Source organism: Colletes latitarsis, chromosome 2 (assembly GCF_051014445.1).
Source record: "Colletes latitarsis isolate SP2378_abdomen chromosome 2, iyColLati1, whole genome shotgun sequence".
Classification (NCBI taxonomy): domain Eukaryota; kingdom Metazoa; phylum Arthropoda; class Insecta; order Hymenoptera; family Colletidae; genus Colletes; species Colletes latitarsis.
The window spans coordinates 20,154,819-20,180,773 of NC_135135.1; the positions used below are offsets into that span (position 1 = coordinate 20,154,819).

Consider the following 25,955-nt stretch of genomic DNA (forward strand, 5'->3'; position numbering starts at 1 on the left):
TAGCCTCATGATTGTGTAAACTTGATATCAGGAACTTGTAATGAGTCAGACTCGTCATTGTATGGCAAGGGGTTAATCCACCCATATTCGACTTACATTCCCACTCGTTACGGATATATTTATATAACAATAATTTATATCGTGTCGAACGAATAAAGACATACTTTGAATATTTTCGATGCCCCCTCGATTTCCTTTATGCGTAGCATTCTAAAGGCCACCCAGCGTGTTGTTCGACCGATAGAAAATTACCGTTCTTTTGTTTTCTAAAAAGATTCCATTCACGACTGGACGTTGCGCAAATTGCATCGACCCTTCCGCGAATCGCGCGATATTCGCCCCGGGACGAGTATCGAGCGGCTGTTCGCGATACAATTAAATCTCGCGCGTTGCGACCTCGATTAATTATTAACACATTAGAGTCCCTGTGCGCTTCATTTAACGCGTAACAATGTGCATAGACATATTTATGATGCTGCGTATATTACAAAAATAAAGCAACGCTATTTAGTTGATTTTTAGATCCGAAACGAATCGAGACTTTCATCGTTCCTTTGATTATTTTTACTCCGTACCGGAGGTTGTTTTTAATGGACACTAACGGTCTCTAATATGTTAATAGTCAACACGTGCGCGTTTATGCTATTTTTATTATTGCCGTAGGTCATCCGTATGGAAAGCCCATCAAACAGGGGGCGAACAAAGGAGGTTCAAGTTATATCGAAAATTTTATAGAGGAAAGGCTAATTTTATTACTTTATATTTAAAAATTATACGGTTTTAATTATATCTTTTAAAAATAAAAGTCGATCGGTTATATTAAACTTTTCCTACAGGATAAATGCTTTCCAATAGGAAAACTTGTTGGTCGCGTAACATTGTTCCGATAACAATAAGTAATTTTCCACGAAACGATTACATTATCGAATAAAATGTGTCGAAGTATCGACGTCCGGTCGTTTACTTGCGAAATGATACCGATTCGTTTGGCTTCGTTAATAGATTCTGAATTATAAATGAATCTATGAATGAAACGTACATAGAAGTTAGTTTACAGATCGATCTAAAAATGTTATTTTTCATTAGCAGATGACTCACCTTAATTCCAAAGAGGTGACTCGCATCAAAGAGTCCAGAAATGGCGGGGATAGCGACGAGCATGTTCAGAGGTCTGAGAGACGAGCATCTTCGGGGGTATTACTGTTTTTACAAGCATTCTTTTTAGATTCGCGGCGTCTAGAAAAAGAAATATTATTAGCAGGTTTACGAATCTACTTTTCCTTTACATTTTTTAATTCATTCCAATTGAAAAGCTTCGATACTTTGATATTTCTGGCAATTCTTCGCGCGAGGAACAATAAAAAGGAATTCAAAGGAACGTTTTGTCCGTTGTCGAGTGGCGAGCGCTATCGTCGGTGCCTGTTCACAGAAAGAAAATGAAGAAACGTTCGGTTAACAGGTTTCAAAACATTTATTCATTGTAAATACATTGTTTGTGCCTTACTTCTGAAGAAATTAAGATTGGATGAGAGTCGAGTAAAAGATGGCATCGACAACAATAACAACGATCGTTATCGCCGTCTCGTCTTCGTGCCAAAGTAATCGTCATGAAGTCTAACAATGATTTACAAAGTGTTCGGTCCTGGATCGAAGGAAGAGATTCAGAGAGTGTCTGATATGAGAACAGAAGGTTCCTCGAAAAAGAACAGCGTTGACCGCGCACGCACAGACACATTTATTCTCTATGGGGTAAAATTATAATCGAAGAAACGATAAACTGTATCCGACAATACAAGATTCTCTTAGGTCTAACATTATTTTATATATATATATATATTTTTTTTTTTTTATTTATATATATCTCTCTGTCCGCAAATTTACGCTCGTTCGTCATCACTATTGATTTCCTTGCCAGTTGTACCATCGTCACGCGTTTCTTATTAATTACGTTTTTTTATCTTTCTTTTTTTTTAAGGCATATTTCAAGTTACACGGTGCAACAGAATCAGCCGCCATTGAGAATTGTTTTGCGCTCGATCTTGTTCGCGTGTTAAAAAGTCGATTTAACGTGCACCCCGAACGCCTGGGGTCGAGTAGTATGCTCGCTGCGCGACTAAGTTCAAAGCACTGTCCGTAATAAAAGTTGTACGTTTGTAGCAAAGTAACGGTGTGTCTGTGTGTCTCTATGTTCGTGTATGTGTGTGTGTGTGTGTGTGTGTGTCGTACGAAAATGACTATTCGCGTTACATGTACAAACTGCCCGGAATCGGATTGTTATTGAAATACTTCTGTTCAGACGCCCATGATTTCCAATTAATTAAACGGTTGTGAACGTATGAATGCTTAGTGCTACTTCGAGACCACCTTTCGAAGGATACAGGCAATCCACTTCCCTTGCAATGCTTCTCCGGTGTCGAGACCGAATCGTCTGGCCGCTCAAGGCCACCGTACGACGACGCCCCCACCATACAGTTCGACTACCCCCACTCTGGCGCTCCGTCGCGCTGCCACGCCCTCGATCTCTCGAAGGGAGATGGAAACTGAGGAGCGGTTCGCAGCGAAGAAAGTGGCCTTAACCGGTCAAACGAATTCGATTCGACTATAGTACTTTGCAAGTTCGAACTGTCCTATTCGATCCACTGTGCCAATCCGTTCGAAGAAAAGACCCTGCTTTCGCTAAACCGAACCAAAACGACATCAGAGTTTTCTCTAACTTTTAAAATGAAAAGTAGCCTCCATCGCGTCCAGACCTAAATTTCTTTTGGAATTCTTCTAACCAGCGATGGGACCAATCCAATACTCGTTAATACCGATACGTATCAATTCTCAAGCATTGCTGTTGAATCAGCGAACAAGCATCGAAATAAGTAATTATTGGTATTAACAACACCTTATCGTCAAGCAAGGCAACGATATAGTTTACCATCAGCGTTGTGGATTATTTAAGTAATCGTTCGAATAGTTTTAATATTTTTTCTTTTTGACGTTTCTTCAATAATTATTAGAAAGTTAAGGATGAAATATAGTACAAATGGAAATGTGTCGTAGCGATGAATTTTTGTAGTTATTAACTGCGTTTGACGTGATTGTCGAGTGTTTTCATCGTTTCTTTAATTTCGGATGAGCTCTGAATATTTTTAAAACGGTTATTAAACTTGATATAATTGATAGGTATCGATACGGTAGTAGCGTGTCTCAATAAGTTTCGAATCGCTTGAAGATATCCTGCAGAACGGTTTGATACAAGAGTATCAGTTCCAAACGTAAACGTATCGATGTTATCGAACCATGTTCAGTCCCATCACTACCTTCAAAGCAATCATATCAATTCGAGAAATTCGACACGCGTACCCCCTGATTTGTGAGCTTTATATACAGAATCCATGTAACTTTTTAAACTCTCATTTCGTCTTTCAAGCAAACCACGTATTGCTTTTTTTCCCCATAAACTTTACACATAACCATCGCAATTTCATATCACCCCTCGGTACTGATCAAAAACGTCTCATATTGTTTTTCTGCTTATATTATGGTCCCTACAAAAAATACATTACATCTATAAGCAGTTTATATTATCGTATAATAGTCAATATCTATGTACACAACATTCTTTAATTTAATTCTCGTTACCTATTAGAACTTCCTCCTACCTAATACTTAAAACGCCTCGTTTCCTAACCTCAATTTTTTCTGCTCCTTTACTGTAGCTTGGGAATGTTACATACAGCAAGTATTCGCGATGAAACAGAAACATCGTTCGAATTAACTAAAAATACTCGTTAGAAATAAACGTAAACTAACAATGTGTACGCTAGTAGTAGTGGTAATAGTAATAGGAGTAGTAGCAATAGCGCAGTGATAGTCATAGTTAATGATAAAATTAATTAATCGCCATAAGTTGAATCGAGTGTAAATGGAAACGCGTTTTTTTTTCTCTCTCTCTCTCTCGTTATATATATATATGTATATATGTACAAATAAATCAAACGAAAATAGTTCGGCGTGCATGGTTCCCGCGACGAGAACGTGATTTTTGCGGTGAAGTATACGAGAATGGTTTCTTTTGTAAAAATATTTAAGTAACACGAGTGAAAAATTGTGCGGGTCGCGCGCAAATCGTTCCTCTCAAAGTTACCATAAAACGACCGTACTTTTAATAGAAACAGAACGTCATCTTATTATAGCGACCACATAAAATCTATTTATCGTATATAAGACGTGTACCACGTTTTTCTTTTTCAATTGCTCGATATAAATCGTTCTATTTATATGTACAGTTTACAGTGTCTCGGTAGAGATGTATACGGTGGGTCACGTAATTGAAGTGTTACGAGCTATTTTACAGAGAACTATTAATACGCTGTGTATCATACAGTTTTTACAAACGTGAATAACATTCATTTGAAACATCTTTTTCGTATTTTACGTAGCGAGAAGAAATACGAGGAAATACTTTTCTTTGTATGTATACAGTTTGAACTAAAATTAAACGAGAGATCGAGGCTACTGTAAAATTACCCCCACCATAGTGTCTATTTATTCCCACCTTTGTTATAACTCATTGTTTCAATGGAAAGATTCGATCAAGTATGGCAATAGAGCTATTGTATATCCACAGTGAAGGTGTTAATATTTTTCATCATATTTTTTCTGCTACGTGGAGTAGAAAAACCAGTTTCAAGTAAAAGTTGTTTCTTTTTCGAAGAATGATTTAAAACTGGAAGAATATTACGTGAAAGGGGCCAATCGATTCTGCAGTGCCGAAAAAGGGTTATGTTCGTCATCGTTAATAGTTCTTGAAAAAACAGCTCATAAAATTTTATATAGGTTGAGTTGGTGTAGCTTAGCATCTTAAACAATTCCGTTCGATAAGGAACATCAGATACTTGAAAATAATTTTTTTCGTAAGTGCAACTGTTTCTCAAACTCGAAAGCCACCTTGATATATTTTCTTCGTACAGCGACGATAACCTTGAACTTGATATCGTTCATCGTAAACTAATTAATCTGATCCGAGAGATCTAGGTTTTGTTTAGGTTAGATAAAGCACTACGCGATATTAGAGGTAACGTAATCAAGAATTATATTCAAGTTCAACGTCATCTTGATATCGAAATGTTGAAAATCATCGAATTTATCTGCACATCAATTTTATCGACTATACGAACAAAGTATATCAGTTGGCGTGACCACTAGTCACGAGATTGATAAAAGAAATGGAATACCGAAGAGAACATACCTTTTACGTCCTCTTTTATCGTATCGACGAATAAAGTTCGTATTCAACATGCTAAACCACAATGACCTAACCTGTACAAGCCACCCTGCGTTAATACACATTCTTCACCTTCGACAAAGTGTACATTGAATTGAATTTGATTCGACGTGTATTCTTCTTCTATTCACAGCACTTTTATTTTATTTTTTCACTTTTTTTCTTTTTTCATTAGTTAACCTCTACAGGCTTCCGCAAAGTCTACCGTTCGGTAGAGATTCATATCACAAAGTAGGTATGTAAGTGCATTACAATATGTAGTTAGAGAGATCATCACGGTCTCGAGAATGGCACGAACGGTCGACCTTGCGGAAAAGTCACGTTCAAACATCAAAATTGCGTCTAAAATATAGTAGCGTGTACTACACTTCGAGAAATTGACAGTGACGGGCCAAACAGCGTGCGAGAGATTATCGTACATAGGTAAGTGTTTAACATAAGTAAATGCTGTGACGACGTCTTTGCCAGCATAGTGTTTCGAGATTACGTGAAATCAACGCTATAATTGCTCGTAGAAGCGTCCGCGGAACGGTTTCGTACCCGAAGCGATAGAACGAAACGGTACAAATCGTCCATTTGCAAACGCAGTTGCTCCTTTAAGATCATTTCCGTTTCGTCAAAACATTCTCTGGCAAAATTTGTTTAGTTCTTTTAGTTTTGTCTTTTAAAAGAAATTGAGCTGAACGAAATAGCTTTATCATATTCATTTTTTTTTTTTCTTTTTCTTAAGCTAGGATACCATTTTGCAGTGATAGATATTCATGTTCGTATTCTCTCTATATCTTTCAATTTCAATTTGAATTAAAGGTGCTCTTACGCCCTATAGATTTCTTTCCTGAGTGAGTTTATATAGTTCTTTCTTTTATCATTTTTTTTTTTTTGTAATATCGAAATTGATACGACAGGCTTTCAGGTACAAAACAAGTAGACTCCCCCCCAACAATGAGCGAGCTATAATGGTGTAAAGCCAGAACTTATTTGAGTCTCGAGTGGCATTAATCCCAATTGACCCTTGATTCACCGAGCCACCATTTGTCAACAAAAACCTGTAGTTCTCTTTTTTCTTTTTTTTTTATCTTTCGTTGCTTGGAAGCATAATTCATTCAATGTAGGACACGAAGTAACAGCAGGTTACGACGAAACATCGCTCGAACATTTTCATTGTATACGCTAAGATTTTCTGAAAGCTCTTAAAATAGTGTCGCTGATACACTCAGAAGAAAACATTAGAGATCAGGTGTCGCTTTTTTAAAGCGTGATTTACTTTTCTCTTGATAATATCTGTCTGCGGAAAAAAAAGAATAAAATGTACACTATTATAATCGTGTTAAAGTATTCATAAACGATTTAACTATGATTTTCATCAGTTTACATCACTACGTTAAATTGACTACTTTTTCTGAGAAAGCCTAACACTAGTTATAAAATAAATCGCAGCTCTCGATCTGCAATGAATGATATTCATATAGATCGTTAATTCTATCACTTAATTAGTTTTTTTTTTTTTTTTAAATATACGTTTGTCTAGTCTTGTATTTCTTAAGGCAGGAATTTTTATATTTACAAGTTTTGTCCTTGTTGGCCTTCTTTTTTGTTTGTTCAAAAACCGTTCAAGGCTCGTTTCATGAAAACTCGTTTCAGACAACGCGAGTGTTAAGACTCGTCGACGCGAGTAACATTGCATTACAAGCTGCGCGTCCGAAACAATTCACCTATTATATTCCTATTTATTGACATATATATCGCATCACCGTAAAAATGTACACCCTAGTGATATTAGTTCCTAAAAATAGCCAAACCATAAAGGGAAATCTGTGGCAAATCATTCCGGATGATAAATGATATTTTCCACGCAAATATAACCATTGTAAAAATATTTTGGATTCGCCTGCGTGCAAGAATATATGTACGATTCACTTATATTTTTCAACGTAATTTAAAACTCGTGTCTGACGATGTACGGAACGATATGTTGATTAATCGTCGTTAAATCTCTTTAAAAAAGTATATTAGCACCATAAATACCACGGATTCCCCTCCCATTTTATTCAGAGTCGCAGTAACACTGCCCCTTTAGGATTGCACAAATCAATAATGCACGTACCTTGCATATATCGTTAGGTCACCCACGACATCAAAATAATTTGCCACAGACTTGCGTATCACCACTTTGATATATTCATTTGTATAGCCTCTAATACGAGATAAACATTAAACGTTCCGAGCATGGTTCTCCACTTTACCAGTCAAAGGTTTGACCTCCACGTCCGGCTCTTCTATGGCAAGAGGCGCTTGCCTTGTGTCGGGAACATCGACGTCCATCGTGCTTTTTGATCGGTTTGCTGTCTCCGTCGAATCTTGAGTTTGATTCGACGACCCAGTTTCTTCCAGATTCGTCGATTTCGTAGGCTCCGTGGGCGACGAAACGGAAGATGGCGTTGGTAATTCCGAACTCGGAGAGGTACCGTCACCGTCAGCTGTGTGGTGATGGTGTGGCCTTTCTTCGAACACTGAAACGGTCCGTTTTAGAATAAATGTGCCGTATAGCAACTACAGACCCTGCAGTTACACAAATTTCGTACGGTATGGCGAATATACTCACATTTATCGAGGCTGATAATCGATCCTACGAATTCGTTAACAGTGAAAGATGGGGCTTGGTCTTCCATCTGCTTTCTCCTTCTGACTAGCCACCAGTCGATCAGGAACAGTGCCAGGGCTAAAATCTTTATGCCGGCGCAGAGTCCGACGTATCTGTAAAGATCACGTTACCGTTTAATAGTCGCCTCGAAATGGCAGTTTTCTTAAAAAATACCCCGCGACGAAGGATTCGTTGTACCTGTATCTAAACTGTTCGATGTCGTAGAGCAGGCACCGACCACCTTTTTCTCCGCATGTACTCTTCCACAGCAAGCACGTAGAGTCGATCAAGTTGCCAAATAAAATTGGAGCGGGTATGTAACCGAACAGTCGAAAGATTACGAACTGCATGCCCAAAGCGAACGATCGTTCCTCCTCGGAGACTGACCTGCACGATGCAACAGAAACGCAAGAACACATGAAACGGGTACAGTGCAGGGCGTGTGTCGACTTGGTACAATCGACACTTACCGCAACACTATCATCAGCAGCGGCATTTGAGTGATAGCAACGATAAACGTCATGAAGAAAAGTAAAATTAAGAAGGGGAATATTGTTCTGCATGGCGAAGTGCATGGACCGGCAGTAGCCACCGGTACCACTGTCACTTCCGCAAATTCTGGAGCTGCTGGTGGCAACATCGTTAGGTTTCCGTGTATACCTATAAAAATACACGCGTGTATCTGATGAAACGTATCATCGACGGATACTCGAGGAAAACACAAAATACAGAGACGATCTTGGCGATAGTTCAAGCTATTTATTTTAATCAAAGTGAATAAACGTTTGATTTATCACGAAGAGCGTCCTGTAGCAATGTTATTATAGGATAGATAATCACGCTTACATGCACAATTGGTGAAATTTGATTTCGAACTAAAGGCAGTGCAACCTGCATGGCAAGGGCTGAAGTACGTCAGACCGTTGTTTCCGCAGACTGGCTCGACGTCCGTCATTCGACACTCGCAACCAAAGTTGCATGCGGCAGTGAGGTTTACTTGAAAAGGCTCCGGGCCCTTCGTGCTGCTGTTAAAGTACGGAATAGTGGTCCCAGCCATCTTCACGTTGTCGCAACCGAGGAAAAAGAGGAGGCCGTAACACACCAGGCATATGATGTTCGAGACGAGAACGAATTGAACCGCGCCCTTTGGTCTTAATTCTAAACGTTTGAGCAAACATCCGCCGAAGAAGATCCCGATGCAAGCGCCCGGTATCGCTATGGAGCCAGTGAACACGCTGGCTTGGCTCTTTCCTAGGCTGAACTGCGTCTCGAGATACTTGGGAAGAAACACGACGAAACCGGAGACGATCACCAGCTCCATGCACGCCCCCAAACAGGTCACCACGTACACCGGATTGCACACGAGCCTCCACATGCTCCTGGGAATATCTGAAACGAACGATTAGATTCAAATTCGATGGTAGGTCGAGCACCTTCTTCGACCAGAAGAAAATTTCACCTTTCACGTCCTTGCCGTAACCACTATCGTCCAATTTCTCCTTCTTCGGTTCTTTGGATTGCTCCTTCTCTTTCTGCGACGACGATTTATTCTTCTCGATGATCCGTATCTTTTCCTTCTCGCGTTGCAGCACTTTCGGGAAACTGAAGAACGGAATCGCGACTAAAATTAAGAGTAAACCGCAAAGTAAGAATCCACCCCACCACATGCCGACCCATCTGTGATCGCCAGGACCTGTTGGACGAAATTTCACAGATGTACTCTTGGTTGCTTAAAAATTATCAACGGTGGACGATTGATGTTATACCTATACTGATGATCGCCGCGGAAAAGGAGTCCATGTGAAACGACAGTAAATAAGCCCCGAGTAGGAAACCCAACACCGGCCCAAACGCTGCCATACTATACATACAACCTGGAAAATGGATGTCAATAAGTTCTCCATACGCCATATCGAATCCTAAAGGATCATTAGGTTCCTTACCAATATACAAAGAAGCACTCTCTGGCCGCACGTGATCATCTATGTAAGTAGTACCAAGAGTGAAGAGAGGGGAACCACCACAGCCTAATAATAACTGAGCAAGTACAAATAACATAACAGGGCCGGCGGTAGACGGAGATCCTTGAATGCAGTTATCGCCTCTCAAGTTGTTGTGTGGTGCCAAAGGTGGCGATGATAATCCGGACGACAAACGACCTAAAAGCAACTCCATTGTTACCGCCTATCGATGTTATTTTAAGCAGAGCTCGTCGAACACGATCTTTATATAAATTTAAATCATCCTTATCGGATAGTTTTCCTAGCTAAAATTTACCTAATCCCATATCTTGTTCTCGCAAAGATACCCCTCGACAAATGTTGTCGGAACTAGAGTTGTTCGCAGCCGTCATTAAATTAGGCTCGGCCGTGAAATGTGGCACCATAAAGATCATCGATCCCAGTCCCATTATTACAGCGCCTAAAAACGAAACGCCGATTGTAATGTTAATACGAGACGCAACTTTCAATCTGTCAACAAAGGAGCACAGTAATGATTCTTAAAACGAGCGAGTTGAAATTCTATCCCTGTCGACTTGGGGGATCCCCCTTGGAGCCTAGCGAACCGTGAAAGACGATGTTTCGTGAAAAGCCGCTCTGCTTGGTCGTCGGATTTCGCCAACTGGCATTTAAAGACAGCTTATTAATTCTGGAAAGATATTCTTAAAAATATGCTATTTACCACGTTGAATTACTAAGGTACCACCTGATGGGGTGCCCAAAAAGTGATCGATTTGATGTAGAACGGTACAAGCGTTGACAGTTTTGTTAAATTGGCAATTTTAAATGCATAGAACAAAGTCTTTCCCTTTGTCGTTCGTTTTTTCTCGCTCGCTCTCGCTGGCTGTCCTTTTCCTCGGTTGTCGACTACGGCTGTCGGGAAAAGATAAAGACGACTCAGAGTCCCAATCATATCGCTGTGTACAAACATCTGCTGGAAATTTGCCTCCGTTGTACGAAAACTAAGCGACGTTCATTTTAAGAACCATTACCATGGGTGCTTACGATTTTTTTTTCAAAGAAACCATAAGGTACGAGGGTCGTTCGATAAGTCCTTGGAAAAAGATAGAAAAACAATTTTAGGTAGATTTTTTTGTTATTTTTTAACATAATCTCCTGTTAGCTCTATACACTTTTCTAAGGGGGTTCCAACTTTTTTAAGCCATCTAAAAAGTAAGATTTCGGAAGGTCCTCATGTTGTGATAATTCGAACTTTAATTCTATAATTTCGGCCATCGAAACTGCACAGGTGTGCTGCACCCGTGCATTGTCTTGATGCAAGAGGAAGTTCCTTGCTTCGATCGACAATGAAAATGAAACCAAGGGTGGATATAATTGAAACTTTGACAGTTGTCTATTGAGTCATGATGCTTACTAAAAACAAACCATTTTCGATGGTACGAGCGCCAGGTCTTGGATTTTCTAAGGACTTATCGAACGACCCTCGTATTTTAACGCATAATTTTGGTGTACAAGATCGGAAAATGCATCGAATTTTGTTACCAATCGCTATCCAGACAGGTATGTGCCGACGACTGCCGAGATAGCTGACGAAGATGACAGTGATGACGTTCCCGATCTCGTAGGAGCTCGCGATGACGCCCGAAAGGCTGGACGGGATTTCGAACCTTTTCTCTATGGTCGTGATCACAGAATTAATGTAACCTGAACTAAGTGCTTGCTGCAACGTGACGAGAAACGAGAGGAGGAACACGAACACCTGAAATCACAACGATACGAAGGCGGAACGTAGAGAAATCATCGTCGTGGCGCGTGTGGCTAATCGAACCACGAAGGGAACGCGACGGAAGCCAGATGGGCCGCGTGTGCGGATCGATTCGATCTAATCTTTACTGTAATTGCTGTTCCAAGAACCGGTCGAGCGATTCGACGTTACCGGATCGCGGACTGTATTTCGGTCGTTCGCGCCCACGGATTAAAAATACGAATGACAAATTTTGCAGATGTCCCGGAATCTGAACCGGAAACAAGACTCGTCGCTATCTGGATCGTTTTCGTCGAGCAAATTATGTTCAACCGAGAAACACTCGTGTCCAGAAATAACTGTAATGGAAATGCTATAAATCGCTGCTGACATTTTTGTTTCCTTTCCACCGAAGCAAACGATAAACCTTAACCATCGACCGTTTAATACTTTGACTGCCATGTCACCCATATATGGATGACACGACTAATTCCATAGTGGATTTTATCAAGGTTAAAAAATAATTACTGGAACTAATTTTAGGTTATTTAGTTTACAATGGTCTAAAGTTAAGATTTTGTTCTTGCAGAATATTGTACGGTTTTGATTTGGCAGTGAATGTGTTCATTGCCAATGATACCGATTATTTGTACGCGAAATTCCGAAATTGCTTGACGAGAGGTGAAGATCGTATTAAACAATTAAAAAACGTTAAACGCCGTGAACGACGTTGTTATCCTCATTCGAGACGGCTTTAAAAGCCTTTCACGGAATGTCAGCAGCATTTCAATGTCGTATCCTTTCGAACGGTGACTCACGACGCCAGGTTTGTACATCCGTGTGCGCCGCGCGCGATCGAGTCGACGATCGATCGGCTTAAATAAATCGTGGACACCGATAGGAGCGTGTCCGAGAGCGTAGAGTGATCGGGAAGTATTTACGAACCTTTATTCCGGCGAATCTCTGTATAAAGGCTGGCCTGCAGCTCAGGATTCCGCAGTCCTTCGAGTCAGGATTAAACGGCGGCGTTTGCGCTCTTTCTTTCTCCGTTCTGCGCGCGAAGGGCCATGGCAAACGAAAAGACAACGTTTGAAAAATTGTAAAAGGGGTCCGGAGAAGAAGTATTTAAAAAGCTCGTGCACGATTCTGTTGATCCTTCAACCCCAACAGGACTTAGTTTTATGCAGAATTTTCAGGATTATGTTAAAATTCTTTGGAGAATATTTCGTTTCTAAATAGTAAATGTACTCTTATGGTATAAATACAGGTTTACTTTAACTTTATTACGATGAAATTAAATCATGGTACGTGAGTGGAAACTCGGCGTTTTGCGTCGCAAAGTACCTCAGAACGTGAATTCTTAATTCATTGCTAATGCGATGTACCAACATTCTAAGTAAATATTTCTGTTTCCATGTAACCTTGCCTAGCCTCGTTTTGATCCTACGTCATCTAAATCCTGCGTCACCCGCTTCAACCTCACCCGATTTATACTTCGAAGAATCGTCTTTTACGTTTCCTCCCTGCCACAACAGAATCCTTAAAAACTCTTAAGAAACTTTCATCGTTTCAGTGATAATTCAAGCAACATTTTAATTAACAAACTATATAAAATCGATTAGGAAGTAGTAGAATATCTGACTAACGTCGATAATATTATTAATAATATTTAAAATTCATTTTACAGCTTCCATATCTTATTTTAAAACAAGCTGTAATTCCGATCCATGCGTTCCATCGTAGTTGAAGGATCAGAGAATAAAAGACGATTAATTTAAGAAAAGATACTGATAGTAACAAGCTGGACGATTCGTGCGTTAGATGTTCAGTGATTAGCATCGACCGTAATCGTCTTTTCGTTAATTACACCGATCGTAGAATAATCGTGGCGCGTTTACCTGTCCACCATGGAAGCACTGGGATTCCTGCTGTGACATTTGATGATAAAATCTCTGAAAAAGGGCAAAAACGAGAAACGGGAAGCATGAATAATCTGGTGCCAAATGATGGGCCGTGAACGCGCGCGTGCATGACTTTCACGGCTAATTAATTGGAATCGGGTAAGTTTCCAGCGAAAGGAGCGTCGAGATGGATATAAACCGATCGCTGTTGCAACGATTACGGACGAATCTATTTCACGCACGGAATATATATGTGTCACGGTCACAACATGCGGTGCTTTCGCTTTCTATTATTCGGACGACGTTACGTTGCAATTTGGAAACAATTCTCGTATGCAAATTCGTACGCGAATCCCCGACGAAGCAAAAATTGTTCGATTTACCAACGCGGACCATCGATCGCGGAAACGTTTTCACGACTTTTGCGCTCCGTTCGCGAGGAACTCGTCCGAGAGATAATTGTTATGCACGCGATCTGTTATGTTAGTTGGACTTGCAACTTGCACGTACGATAAATAAAGATTCAGTATGCTACTGCGTGCAAGCTGAAAGACTTTGCGTTCTCTGTTCAGAGCCACGTTTGATCAAACACACCATGTTCAAACTAGTGTTTGCACGAACATGCATTTTTTCAAACTCGTATTTGCGCAGACAGATATTTGTCCCAATGCATGCTTGTTTACAGGGACGATCGATCGCGTGTTTGTTCAAACATATGTTTGCATCGACGTTACTCGAAACTTTGCAGATTGGACAATTGCAAAATATTCATTTTACAGTCGGCCACGTTTACCAATAAACATCATGGTTTGACGCACTATTAATTTTACGATTACTTGTAACGACGACGGTTCACTGTTCGCGGCTATAAATAGGTTTTCGTTCGATTCTGCTGGATTCGTTTAAAAGATTTTTCGCGCGAATGAATTCGAAACATCTACTATCGATCAAACACGGGACGAAATAGCGAGACATTGGAAGCGGTCGAAAGATCGAACGTGGTTAAAATTAAAACCACATTACGTTAGAAAGACACGCCATCGTGACAAAAGCACCTTCGTGACGGATGCAATCCGGGATCGGGCGACCATAAGTCTAACATTCTTCGAAGGTTTGTCACACACTATCGGTCAAAAGTTTTGGACCACCTCTCACTTTATTATATTCTATCGCAACGATTCTATTATTATCCCTGTTTTGTTTAAATCAGAAAAAATCAACATAAAACATTTCATTCACTAGAGGAACGCGAAAGAAGCGTTCGATCCGCGGTTAAACAAGATGGCGCGCGACTAAACCGAACCAAGAGACGTTGCTCGAGTCGAACGAGAATTTTGATAATAAATTTTAATAACTTCAACGCGATTGTGCAACCGTGTATCTCTTCGTGATGTCTGGCAAAGCACTACTGAATACAAATGACACGTGTTTCTATAATTCTTATTGGATAACTTTATGTATATGGATCGATTTCATAACTGAGAATTTACTCACAGTCAGTACACGTACGCTCCATACGTTTTCAATCTCGATTTTCTCAGAAACGAAGCATCGCACAGAAAAATTACTGCGCCATTAATTTATTTTTCTATTGAGAAAATAGAATACAAATTATCTATCGATATTTTTCGACGGATAATCTTTCACGTCCCAAACTTTTGGCCGGCAGCGTAGGCGCGTGAATGCTTTACGAGATGTTCTCGTTGGATAGATATGTGGAATTTTGAACAAGAATGCGCGTCGACTGGTTACTATGCTCACTCACCTATGGTCCACGAGGCCAGAACTGGGATTTCTACTGTGACACCTTATGACAGTGTCATGAGTCAGTCTGCTACCAGTAGCTTGCAATGGGTCTGTGGTTTCATCCGTGCCTGTGCCCGCGCTCTCAGCGTAGAGCCCCGTCATAGCATACATGCTTTCGTTCCTTCGATGTCCGGCATGGTAATTGCTGCCAGACTCGGACCTGGAAACGTACGAGAAGGCGAAGGTCAGCGTGCAATTTGGAAGCGATCCATTAGTTCGTCCTACCGTCCCTCTCTATCCGCCATTAGCTCGAGCATTATATGCACCCAATAATGGTACACGCGTTCCAGATTAACAATATGTACAGCCTTAGGGCATCGGATTAATTCCACGTCGAAACCCGGATTTCAATTTAATTTATTACCCTATTCTACCTTTTTTCCCTGACGATATCTTGGCAAACGGATCATCGTTCTAGCGCTGGTTCCCGCGTTCGTGGTCACCCGATCGAATTAAATTACTTTGAAATCTCTGTTCTCCAAGATGGCGGACGGAGAACGTGTCGTTCGATACGAGTCTAAACAATGGCGACACAGACAGAAGGCTTTCTGCTTCGATCGTGTCGCTGGATATCTGCAGGAACGGTAATCCGATACGTAACTTTCTTTGTTACGGAATAAAACTGTCGGATGGAAGAAGAATAGAACGAAGATTACGGAGTCGATATCGCGTGGAAACGCACGGTGTAATGGAATATGAATGCAGCGGGACACGAAGATTGTTACGTTGTCGCGAACGTAATTTTTCAGTTTCCTGTCTCGTTAACCAACGAGGGACAAGACAAACAGAATCCTGGAAGCCCCTGGACGCCTGAACCTGTACTTATCTAAACATTACACGTAGAGACCCCCGGTCGAGGATCATATTACTCTGCACGGTAACAGGAGCTGCCTCCGTGCTGTTCGAATTCTTTTCCACGAACGAACGCCGGCGCAGGCTCGCGATCCTCGTCGGACGAAAGATGCTTTATTTTATTCATCATTTAACCGAATGTCAGTTTAAAACGTACGTTTATCTCTTTACAAATGAAATATAAATGGAATTCTACGAACGAATCGCAAACTTTTAAATAGCTTTTTTAAATATCCGTTCGTGATGTAACAGACACAATTATTTGAAGCTTCAGGTGGCAGGATTTGCCACTATGATACTAAAAAAATGAATTCTCAAACGTCGAGGGAAATAAATTTGGATAGAATTTGTGAATTAAAACTGAAAGAAATTTTAAGTTATGTAGCTTATAAAATTAGTATATTTTCCCCAGAAATAACTACAGCTTTTTTCAGCATAGTGTCAAAGGAAAAAAAAAATTGTTTTCCCATAAAGAAATCTGGTTCCTCGGGAGAGACGTTTGAGTGGCAAAGGGGTTGAAAAAGAATTTTTTTTTTAACGACCAAGAGCACTCCATTTTCGAGTCAAAAGATCCAGACTGGGCTCTCGAGTCGCGCGCGCTACGAGCCTGGCTCGTTATTTCATTCGGGCGAGTTAAACGCGTCAAGATGCGACACCGAGAGATCCAACCGGGTCCGTTAAGCGCGAAAATTAACGACGAGAGCCGCTCCCGGGCGTTCTTTCGCCTAACTTTGGAACAAAGACGCGCGCTCGTTAGGAGGAACGTGTCGGGGCGACTAAGAAATTCCGTTTTGGGGGGGGGGCGAGAATCACCTTTTGTGCCCGAAACCACCGCCGCTCTCATTCCTCTTGTGGCCACTCTCGGATCGTTTGTGGCCAAAGGCACTGGATATGCTCTCGGCGCGTTTGTGACCGCTCTCCGAGCGTTTGTGGCCGATGAAACCACCGCCGGACTCCGTGCGTTTGTGGGCGAACATGCTCGAGCTCGAGCCGTTCCTCTTGTGCCCGCTGGTGGACGCCATTTTCTTCCTTGTCCGCCTACGCCTTTTGCGTCTTCCGCTTCCTCCCTATGAAGATCGTTCAATTACGGCCTCAACGGCGACATTTTTCGCTCCGTGCTTCCGCTGCCTGAAAACACAAAACAATTCGTTAAATTCATTATTGTTTCGTTACGCTGCAAGATACAATTTATTTGTAAATTATAGACTCTTTCGCAGACGATATCCGCCTTTTCGCGAATCGAGTTGCAACGTAAAATGGCGCGGAATTAACTGGAAATACTTGTTTAACGAAATATTGATTGACACCGAGCGAATCCGGTTCCCCCGAACTCCGCCGGAAGTCGTCGCGATTCCCCGAGGCGCGATAAGATCCGAACGAAGAGTATTGAAAAACGTGAATCCGCGCGTCGACACCGTTTGATGCAATCGTACGATCAATTGACATCTCTGTGTTCAACAGTTCAACGAACCTGCATCCGTAAGGTCAGGGCCGTTCAGCAACGCGAGTCGGAGCGCGCGCAAGTAGAATAGCTGTCGTCTTCGTTAGGGAGATAGGAGGATAACTGTATCTACTGCTCCGCCGCGACGCCTGTGCACGCTTTTGCCCGTTTCTTACGTTAAGTCGGCGAGAAGTTCGCCGCACAGACAGAAACTGTCCACCGTCATGACTCGCGACGATAAAAACTATGTACACAGTTGTACCCATATTTTATCGGTTCCAAAACGACCGCAGGTGATTCGTTTAAATTTGTCCCATTTTTTTAATCTAATCGAAATTCGTTCTCACTCATTTTTTCCTAACAGTCATTGTACATTGGGGATATCTGGATCTCAAATTTATTTTTACATTAATTTATAGTATTAAGTAGAATTTTATTTGAAGTTAAAAGTACGATAAGTGATTAACAGAAGATGCTTCGTATAAATTACTGACGATTTTTAATTTCTATTAATGGAAATTCATTAAATATTTCAATGGGAGTAATTGTGTGTATAGTTTAACACTTTAACTGTCATGTCAACCATATATGGATTTTCCATTATGGAACTAGAAACATAAGTTCTCAAATTGATATGTTAAGGGAAATAAATTTGTATAGGATTTGTGGATTTTAGCAAGGTTACAAAAATAATTACTGGAACAAATATTAGATCTGGGTTAGGTTAGGTTATACAGGGTGTTCGGCCACTCCTGGGAAAAATTTTAATGGGGAATTCTAGAGGCCAAAATAAGACGAAAATCAAGAATACCAATTTGTTGATGGAGCCTTCCTTAAAAAGTTATTAATGTTTAAAGTTTCACCAGTAATGAATTTTTTTCTCGAAAATGGTTAGGATTTCGGGGGTATGTGTAATGACTAAAAATGATTGCAATCGACTCTTGCAACCGAAAATAATTTTTCTAAAACGATTTGAAAAATTTTAATTTTGTCAAAAAATTTCAGTACCTACCCGATTTTTTTTCTCGAAAGTGGATAGGTTTTCGAAGGTATGTGTATTCACCAAAAATGATTGTAATTGACCCCCGCAACTGAAAATAATTTTTCCAGAACGATTTGAAATTTTTGAATTTAATTGTTAATAACTTTTTAACGAAGCCTCCATCAACAAATTGGTATTCTTGATTTTCGTCTTGTTTTGGCCTCTAGAATCCCCCATTAAAATTTTTCCCAAGTGTGTCCGAACACCCTGTATAGTTTGCATTGGTCTAACCTAAAAATTTTAGTCTTGCAGAATATTGTACGGTTTTGATCCGATCGAGTGGAGGAAATTTGACGTCGTCGAATGAACGCCTACAAGCGTCGACGAATTTTGCAAGAGGCCTGTCGCTGAGCGGATTCAGCTCACGATTGTTTCTCGATTATTGCGAGAGGGCAAGAGAAAGAGAGAACCGTGGCTCCAAGCCTTTCTGGCGGACGAAATCTTTCCTGTCGCAAGGCTAACGGGCCGCCGCGACGAAAGTTTTCGAAGCGAACTTGCGCAATTAACGCGTTACGTAAACGCGCGGGACGGTTCGACTCGTCCGTCCTCCGGCGCGCGGCGGAAATCGAAACGGCGCATTAATTAATTCGACGCCAATTAAAGTTCCGGGACTAGCGGGGGCTCCGCGCGGCCAACTTCCGCGCCACGAGTCGCGACCATTTTGGCCGAACGTTTTCGCGTTAACCGACCCTGATTTTCCCTCGCGCTTATCCTATCGCGATCTATTTTTAATAAACGTCGCGTAAGCGTTCACCGCGAACCGCCATCGCGACAAACTCCGTCTAATTACTCGAAACGTCTACGCTAACGATCGTTAATCGCCATAAATACAATAATAATCCCCTTCCATAATTTTTATTCTGTCTTTTAAAAATATAAACGAAACTTCGAGTTAAAAATTTTGTGAATAGCTTCGAAGCTGCATCCATTTCCAGAGAATTTTTCTTGCATTCGATAAATGTCTGCGAAATCTCGAGAAACTGTTTTATTTCGACTTGGTCGAAAAGTTGATCGACTCGTTCGCGTGTCACTTTTTCAGCGGCGTTTTTTTACATTATCGACCAGGCCTGGCCTTGATTTCGTACCGATGAAAAATTGAAGGAGGTATGCCGCGTAGTATAGTCGGCTAACGAATTCAAAGTCAGGGATGCATCGTAACGATCGTGGTTATAGCAAGAGCGACCGCGACGGCTAAACGACATCAGCTGTCGATGTTCCGTGGACTTCCGGCGAAGCCTGACCTCGAATCTTCCGTTGGTTTTGCGCTGGAGAACCAGACGCCACGCGTAAACGAGATTGTCGAACTTACGGCGTTTCAAATTCCAAATGAAGATTCGTTTCATATTCGAACTTTAATATTTAACGACGGATAAAATTGTACTTCAGTAATAGACAGTAATAATAACTCAGTTATAAAAATAATGCCACTTTATAACTGTTTGAAATATTTTAAAATTTAATTTTAACTTTTTAACTTAACAAAAAACTGTATGAGAAAAAATAAATACAAATGAAATTCAAGGAAACTACTACCACTAATTGCGCTCGAGCATAATATAGGTCTGTGCGTTGGAAAGTTGTTTAGAATTATCTTACACGAAGCTATACGATGAAATATTTATAGAGTGTAAAATCTATTTTATCATATCGTAGAACAAAATGGCTAGAAAGTTCTTGAAAGAACCTACACACATCCATAAATAATCGACTTCGGTTATGTACGAGGATTTTCTTTCGCGTTGAAAACATCCGGTTTCCATGGAACGCAAACGACAGGTAAAATAATGTGACTCGTATTCGGTACCAATTGAAAATTGCCAAAAGACATTTATCTTCATCAATTAAATATTATCCAATATTTTACTTCTACTTTGATCCTTTGACTCATCGAATATTAGAGAGGCTATTCGCAGGCATCAACTAGATTTTGCCAAGATTTTAAATTGGTCCTTGTCCCGCGGCCTCGCATTAAATTCACCTAAATTGTTCCTTCTAATAGTTGGCACGTTTTATCCAGTTTTGCTCAACATTAATTCGATTATTATTCGTTCTTGACACGAAACAGAACTTCGAGAACCAATTCTTATCGCGCTATTTACGTGCAATTTCGTATTTTATAACCATTTCAATAACCATTATTTCCCAAAGTAAACTTCCATGTTTCGTTTTGCAGAAATTGTCCAAGCGCTATCGGAGCTCGCGATTAATACCGACACTTTTATCAGCATCGAATTAGTACGGAAACGAGTAACAAAGTTCGTGTCGAGCAATAAACGTACGAGTCGCGAGCAAGATCAAAACCGGCGTTAATTTTGAGCGGACTTATTTCGAGGAGAAACACCGCACGTGACGGCGACGATTATGGGGACTTTATCGGCCGTAGTTGCATAACCGTGTATTTTTTGCTACGATTTAATAACCGGTCGTCGGAGCAAAAACGGAAGTTACCGAACGATGTAGTTTCGACAACATTTAGGATATCTGATCCCCTGAATGCTTTAATGCGTTTCAAATAACGGTAAAAGGGGTTCTCGCCGCCATTTTGGTACCATCCTTCCTGCGACGCTTCCTTATTTAGCAAGAAAACATATCATCGATGTCAAATCAAGAATTATGGTTCTTCTCAATATCAAATAGTATTCCATAATTGTGTTATACCCACGGAACAATATTATCGATTGCTAATTCGTCGATTCGCCTACACATTTCATAGTATCATTTAATAATTAATCGTTTCAGTAAATCGTATTGGTTACCAAACCAACTTTATTTTAAATTCGGAAAATCAAACGAAATTTATCTGTGATAAAATTCGAGGATCATCGAGAAGGGTAAATTCGAAAAAAATGATTTCAATTTCCACGGAATTTCGATGGATTTATAGCGTTCGCGTATTTATTCGAATTTATTTTCAATTTACCATAATTAGCGATGCATCGAGTTGATTTAACGCAGTAATTAGACTTACGAGCGGAACCAACGCATGAGTTTTGTATTGTAACTTCTATAATGTAAACAGATTGTTATCTAAGATTAATATTAATATCGAGCGAACAGTATCGTAAATTACTATTAAAATATTTGAACTGAATACGATGATACATTACGAATAAGCAATAATCGGAGTCGATTTCCATCTCGTGGATGGAGGTAGGCGGAGAAATAAATTTGCTACGTGGAATTTACGTATCGAAAATAAATATTAGCGTAGCGCAAACTTCCATAAACCCCTGTTTCGATCCCAAACAGAATCGGCTATCGACGCGTTGCAGACGCGAGCTAAGCGTTAAGGATTAAACTTTCCCTTATTCGATGATCAAATCTTCGTTACTGAACCGCCGTTAGTCGCAAACCTAATTACACACCGCTGATCGCATTACGTCTCAGGTTATATACCTCGTTCTGTACCCTCAAATAGCATTACCAGGTTATGGGGTTACGTACTCGTAAATCCCTTCCGGCCATCGTTTCTCTCATCTTTTCCAAGGCGTCGAGTCCACAGTGCCTTCCACCGCGGCATTTAAAAACGAATTTAAACGAGACGCGATTACCCCAACAAAGTTTTTCGTAATTTGTAATTCCCGTCGTTCAAGAAATAAATTTAAGCAAACTCGATGCTCACATTCCGGATTTGACCGTGAGATTTCCCCGTACAGAAACTCCCTCGATAAAACGTTCCAGTTCGGAACCGCTCGGAACGTTTTAACGAGGTTCAACTACGAATTCGATTCCTGGTTCCTTCCTCAAGCTGAAAATCTAAATCTATATTCGATAATTCCCTCTTCTAAAAGTGCATTTCGAATTGTATCCAACGGCAGAGAATTATCTGAAATTAATTATTTTGTAATAATTTGTCAGTCGTCTGAAATAAAAACCCTAATATAAAATCAACATTATCGACTCTCGATCGTTTAGTATCAGCTCGCGTGAAGAATAATCCGTGTAACGTCTTCTGGAACGATTGATCGAACATTCTGCCAGTACGAGAAAAGAAAATTGAAGAAACTTTGTAATCGAAGACAGGCAATTGGCAAGGGAGTCGCGTGGCGCGGCCTTGCCTCGTCGAATTAACGTCGACTCTATATTTTTCCCCGTAACCCAGTTCCCGTCGATCCATCATTCCCATTGCTCAAAATGATATCGCGCGAGAACTCCCTCTGCCCCTCCGCCCTCCCGCCCCTGCTCCACCCCGCGCGCGGTTGCAAAAGTCTGCGCGCCGAAATGACTCGCGGATTCGGCGAGAAGTTGAAATACGGCGTTGCGGTAGGATATCGTGCGGTACGCCGCCGTCGGTCGAAAGGCTGACCTAGTGCCCAACCCATCGTCAGGAACTTGAAGACCTCCCTGCACGCGAGGGACCATTCAATCTACACGTGAGGATGGATGGATGCCCGCCGGCTTAGACCGTACCACCGCGATAGAGGCGACTCGAGGCTCGAAAACCAACCCCCCGTTTCGCGATATCGCGCCCGACCCCGCGACGATCGATAGATCGCAACCAATCGAGGCCCAGCCTCGATACGCGGCCACGATCGAACACGGACGAGCGCAATCGCGACGCTTCCTGCCAAGGAGATCGTGTGCCCCGTCCTCCTCCCCGGAAGAAAACAATTAAACTTGTCCAAATTGTCGAGCGACCGTAACTGGATTTCCTCGAGACCCGGAACTAGCCAACGATCCCACCGATTCCGGCTGATTTACGATAATCGACGCGAGACAGATCCACGTAGCAAGGAGGGGTAAAATTTTTATTTGGACGATGATTTCTGTGCTCGTTGACCCCTCGAGATTAAAAATTACGAGTCTGTTTCAAACTAAACTATATTTAAATATAAATCGAATTAAATATTTCACGACGAAGAAATGACAATCAGAGGGTTGGGGATGATCCGTATATAAAAATAAACTGACAAGATCTGTGCATCCTCGAATGTATTCCTAACTAGTAGAATAATGGGCGAAAGTGGGACAAGTGCCAATTGCAGATTTGCAAGAAAACACTTAAGGGGCGGTCGTTTAGTTCCTGGTAATTTATGATTGCCATTGTATCGCTGACTCTAGCGATCGTTCTTGATCTCCCGTGGTTCTGCCAGCACTCCGGATCGCACCGGATTCTTCAGGATCAACGGTAGTCGTTGTGGATCGTTTGTCGATTTGCAGAAAAATTCCTAGAAACTAATTTGCTTTAGTTCACCCGGGATATTAAAACTTCGATAACGTGGGCGAGTCGAGTTCTTATGCACCCTTAGCGAAACCGTTAGCGACACGTGTTGGCCTTGACTCGCACCGTGCGCATGAATAAACCAAAATTGTGAGTAGTTTCGTGCAGTTTAATTCGTGCTCGCGAAAGTTTCCGACAAGTTCGAAGGAAAGCAAGAATTCATAAGAAAAAACCTCGCACGATAAACGGTTCTCAAATTATATACAGGGTGTTCAGCCATCCTTGGGAAAAATTTTAATGGGAGATTCTAGAGGTCAAAATAAGACGGAAATCAAGAATACCAATTTGTTGATGGAGGCTTCGTTAAAAAGTTATTAACAATTAAATTCAAAAATTTCAAATCGTTCTGGAAAAATTATTTTTTGTTGCAGGGATCAATTATAAGCATTTTTGGTGAATAGACATACCCCCGAAATCCTATCCACTTTTGAGAAAAAAATTCGAGAAGGTGGTGAAATTTTTCATCAAAATTAAAAAATTTCAAATCGTTCTGGAAAAATTATTTTTTGTTGCAGGGATCAATTATAAGCATTTTTGGTGAATAGACATACCCCCGAAATCCTATCCACTTTCGAGAAAAAAATTCGAGAAGGTGGTGAAATTTTTCATCAAAATTAAAAAATTTCAAATCGTTTTGGAAAAATTATTTTCGGTTGCGGGGGTCAATTACAATCATTTTTGGTCATTATACATACCCTCAAAATCCTACGCATTTTCGAGAAAAAAATTCCTTACCGAAAATCTAATTAGGTATCTAAATTCGACGAAAAAAAAATTTCAAATCGTTCTGGAAAAATTATTTTCGGTTGCGAGGGTCAATTACAATCATTTTTGGTGAATAGACATACCCCCGAAATCCTATCCACTTTTGAGAAAAAAATTCGAGAAGGTGGTGAAATTTTTCATCAAAATTAAAAAATTTCAAATCGTTTTGGAAAAATTATTTTCGGTTGCGGGGGTCAATTACAATCATTTTTGGTCATTATACATACCCTCAAAATCCTACGCATTTTCGAGAAAAAAATTCCTTACCGAAAATCTAATTAGGTATCTAAATTCGACGAAAAAAAAATTTCAAATCGTTCTGGAAAAATTATTTTCGGTTGCGAGGGTCAATTACAATCATTTTTGGTTATTATACATACCCTCGAAATCCTATCCACTTTCGAGAAAAAAATTCGAGAAGGTGGTGAAATTTTTCGACAAAATTAAAAAATTTCAAATCGTTTTGGAAAAATTATGTTCGTTTGCGGGGGTCAATTGTAATCATTTTTGGTGAATAGACATACCCCCGAAATCTTACGCATTTTCGAGAAAAAAATTCAGTACGTGTGAAACTTTAAACGTTAATAACTTTTTAACAAAGTCTCCATCAACAAATTGATATTCTTGATTTTCGTCTTCTTTTGGCCTCTAGAATCCCCCATTAAAATTTTTCCCAGGGTTAGCCGAACACCCTGTATTTATGAACGAATCAAAATGGCTGATTGTTTTGGATACAGCAGTTCTCAAAGAACATCGTGCAACAAAGATGGCGACCCCGTCGGATACAACAGCGTCGCGTCTTTCTAACCTCCGTTGCAAATTATCTGGCGGCGTCACACGAACGATTTCGATGATCGATTAATATCTCGTTAATTCCTATCGGGATCGCGTATTACTTTTCCACCTTGGCTTGCAAAATTGGTGACGCCGAGGACGTAGTTTCCCCGGCAATTTTGTCGCTGATAGGATTTCCGGCCGCCCGGTAATTAATGCAACGAGGAAACTAATTTATCGGCCGAAAACGCGACGCGAAAATTCGCCGTGCACGCGCGCCCGATTTACGAAACCGAATCGAGAGAGCCGGGTTATTGGGTGAATTTCGACGCGACCCGTTGATTAATTTAATGGGGACCGACGTGGTCGAGGTCTGGAGGAAAAGACGAGAAGGATCTGTCCCCTGAATTCTTGATTCCCCGTGCTTTGTGTCCGCGAGCACAATTGCATATTGTAGGCTGCGGCATGTCGCCGGCCGATTCACCGTGGCACATTGTCGTACACGCCAAGAATTGCACCGCCTACCTTCGTG

At 40.8% G+C, this 25,955-nt stretch overlaps 1 protein-coding gene across 1 annotated transcript in view; it reads right to left on the minus strand.

The window, feature by feature from the left end:
• Positions 1 to 3,594: 3,594 nt before the first annotated feature.
• The window catches only part of LOC143349272 (solute carrier organic anion transporter family member 3A1-like), a 45,267-nt gene continuing 22,906 nt past the window's right edge, over positions 3,595 to 25,955 (minus strand). The window contains exons 2-15 of the mRNA XM_076780385.1: positions 16,994 to 17,308; positions 15,288 to 15,488; positions 13,520 to 13,573; positions 12,567 to 12,672; positions 11,420 to 11,636; positions 10,194 to 10,337; positions 9,860 to 10,075; positions 9,683 to 9,790; positions 9,376 to 9,609; positions 8,763 to 9,305; positions 8,387 to 8,576; positions 8,115 to 8,303; positions 7,878 to 8,029; positions 3,595 to 7,785 (exon numbers count right to left, since the gene is read on the minus strand). Of these exons, the coding sequence (XP_076636500.1) occupies positions 7,487 to 7,785; positions 7,878 to 8,029; positions 8,115 to 8,303; positions 8,387 to 8,576; positions 8,763 to 9,305; positions 9,376 to 9,609; positions 9,683 to 9,790; positions 9,860 to 10,075; positions 10,194 to 10,337; positions 11,420 to 11,636; positions 12,567 to 12,672; positions 13,520 to 13,573; positions 15,288 to 15,488; positions 16,994 to 17,202 (2,862 nt within the window). The 5' untranslated portion in view covers positions 17,203 to 17,308 and the 3' untranslated portion in view covers positions 3,595 to 7,486. The remainder of the gene's footprint in view (positions 7,786 to 7,877; positions 8,030 to 8,114; positions 8,304 to 8,386; positions 8,577 to 8,762; positions 9,306 to 9,375; positions 9,610 to 9,682; positions 9,791 to 9,859; positions 10,076 to 10,193; positions 10,338 to 11,419; positions 11,637 to 12,566; positions 12,673 to 13,519; positions 13,574 to 15,287; positions 15,489 to 16,993; positions 17,309 to 25,955) is intronic.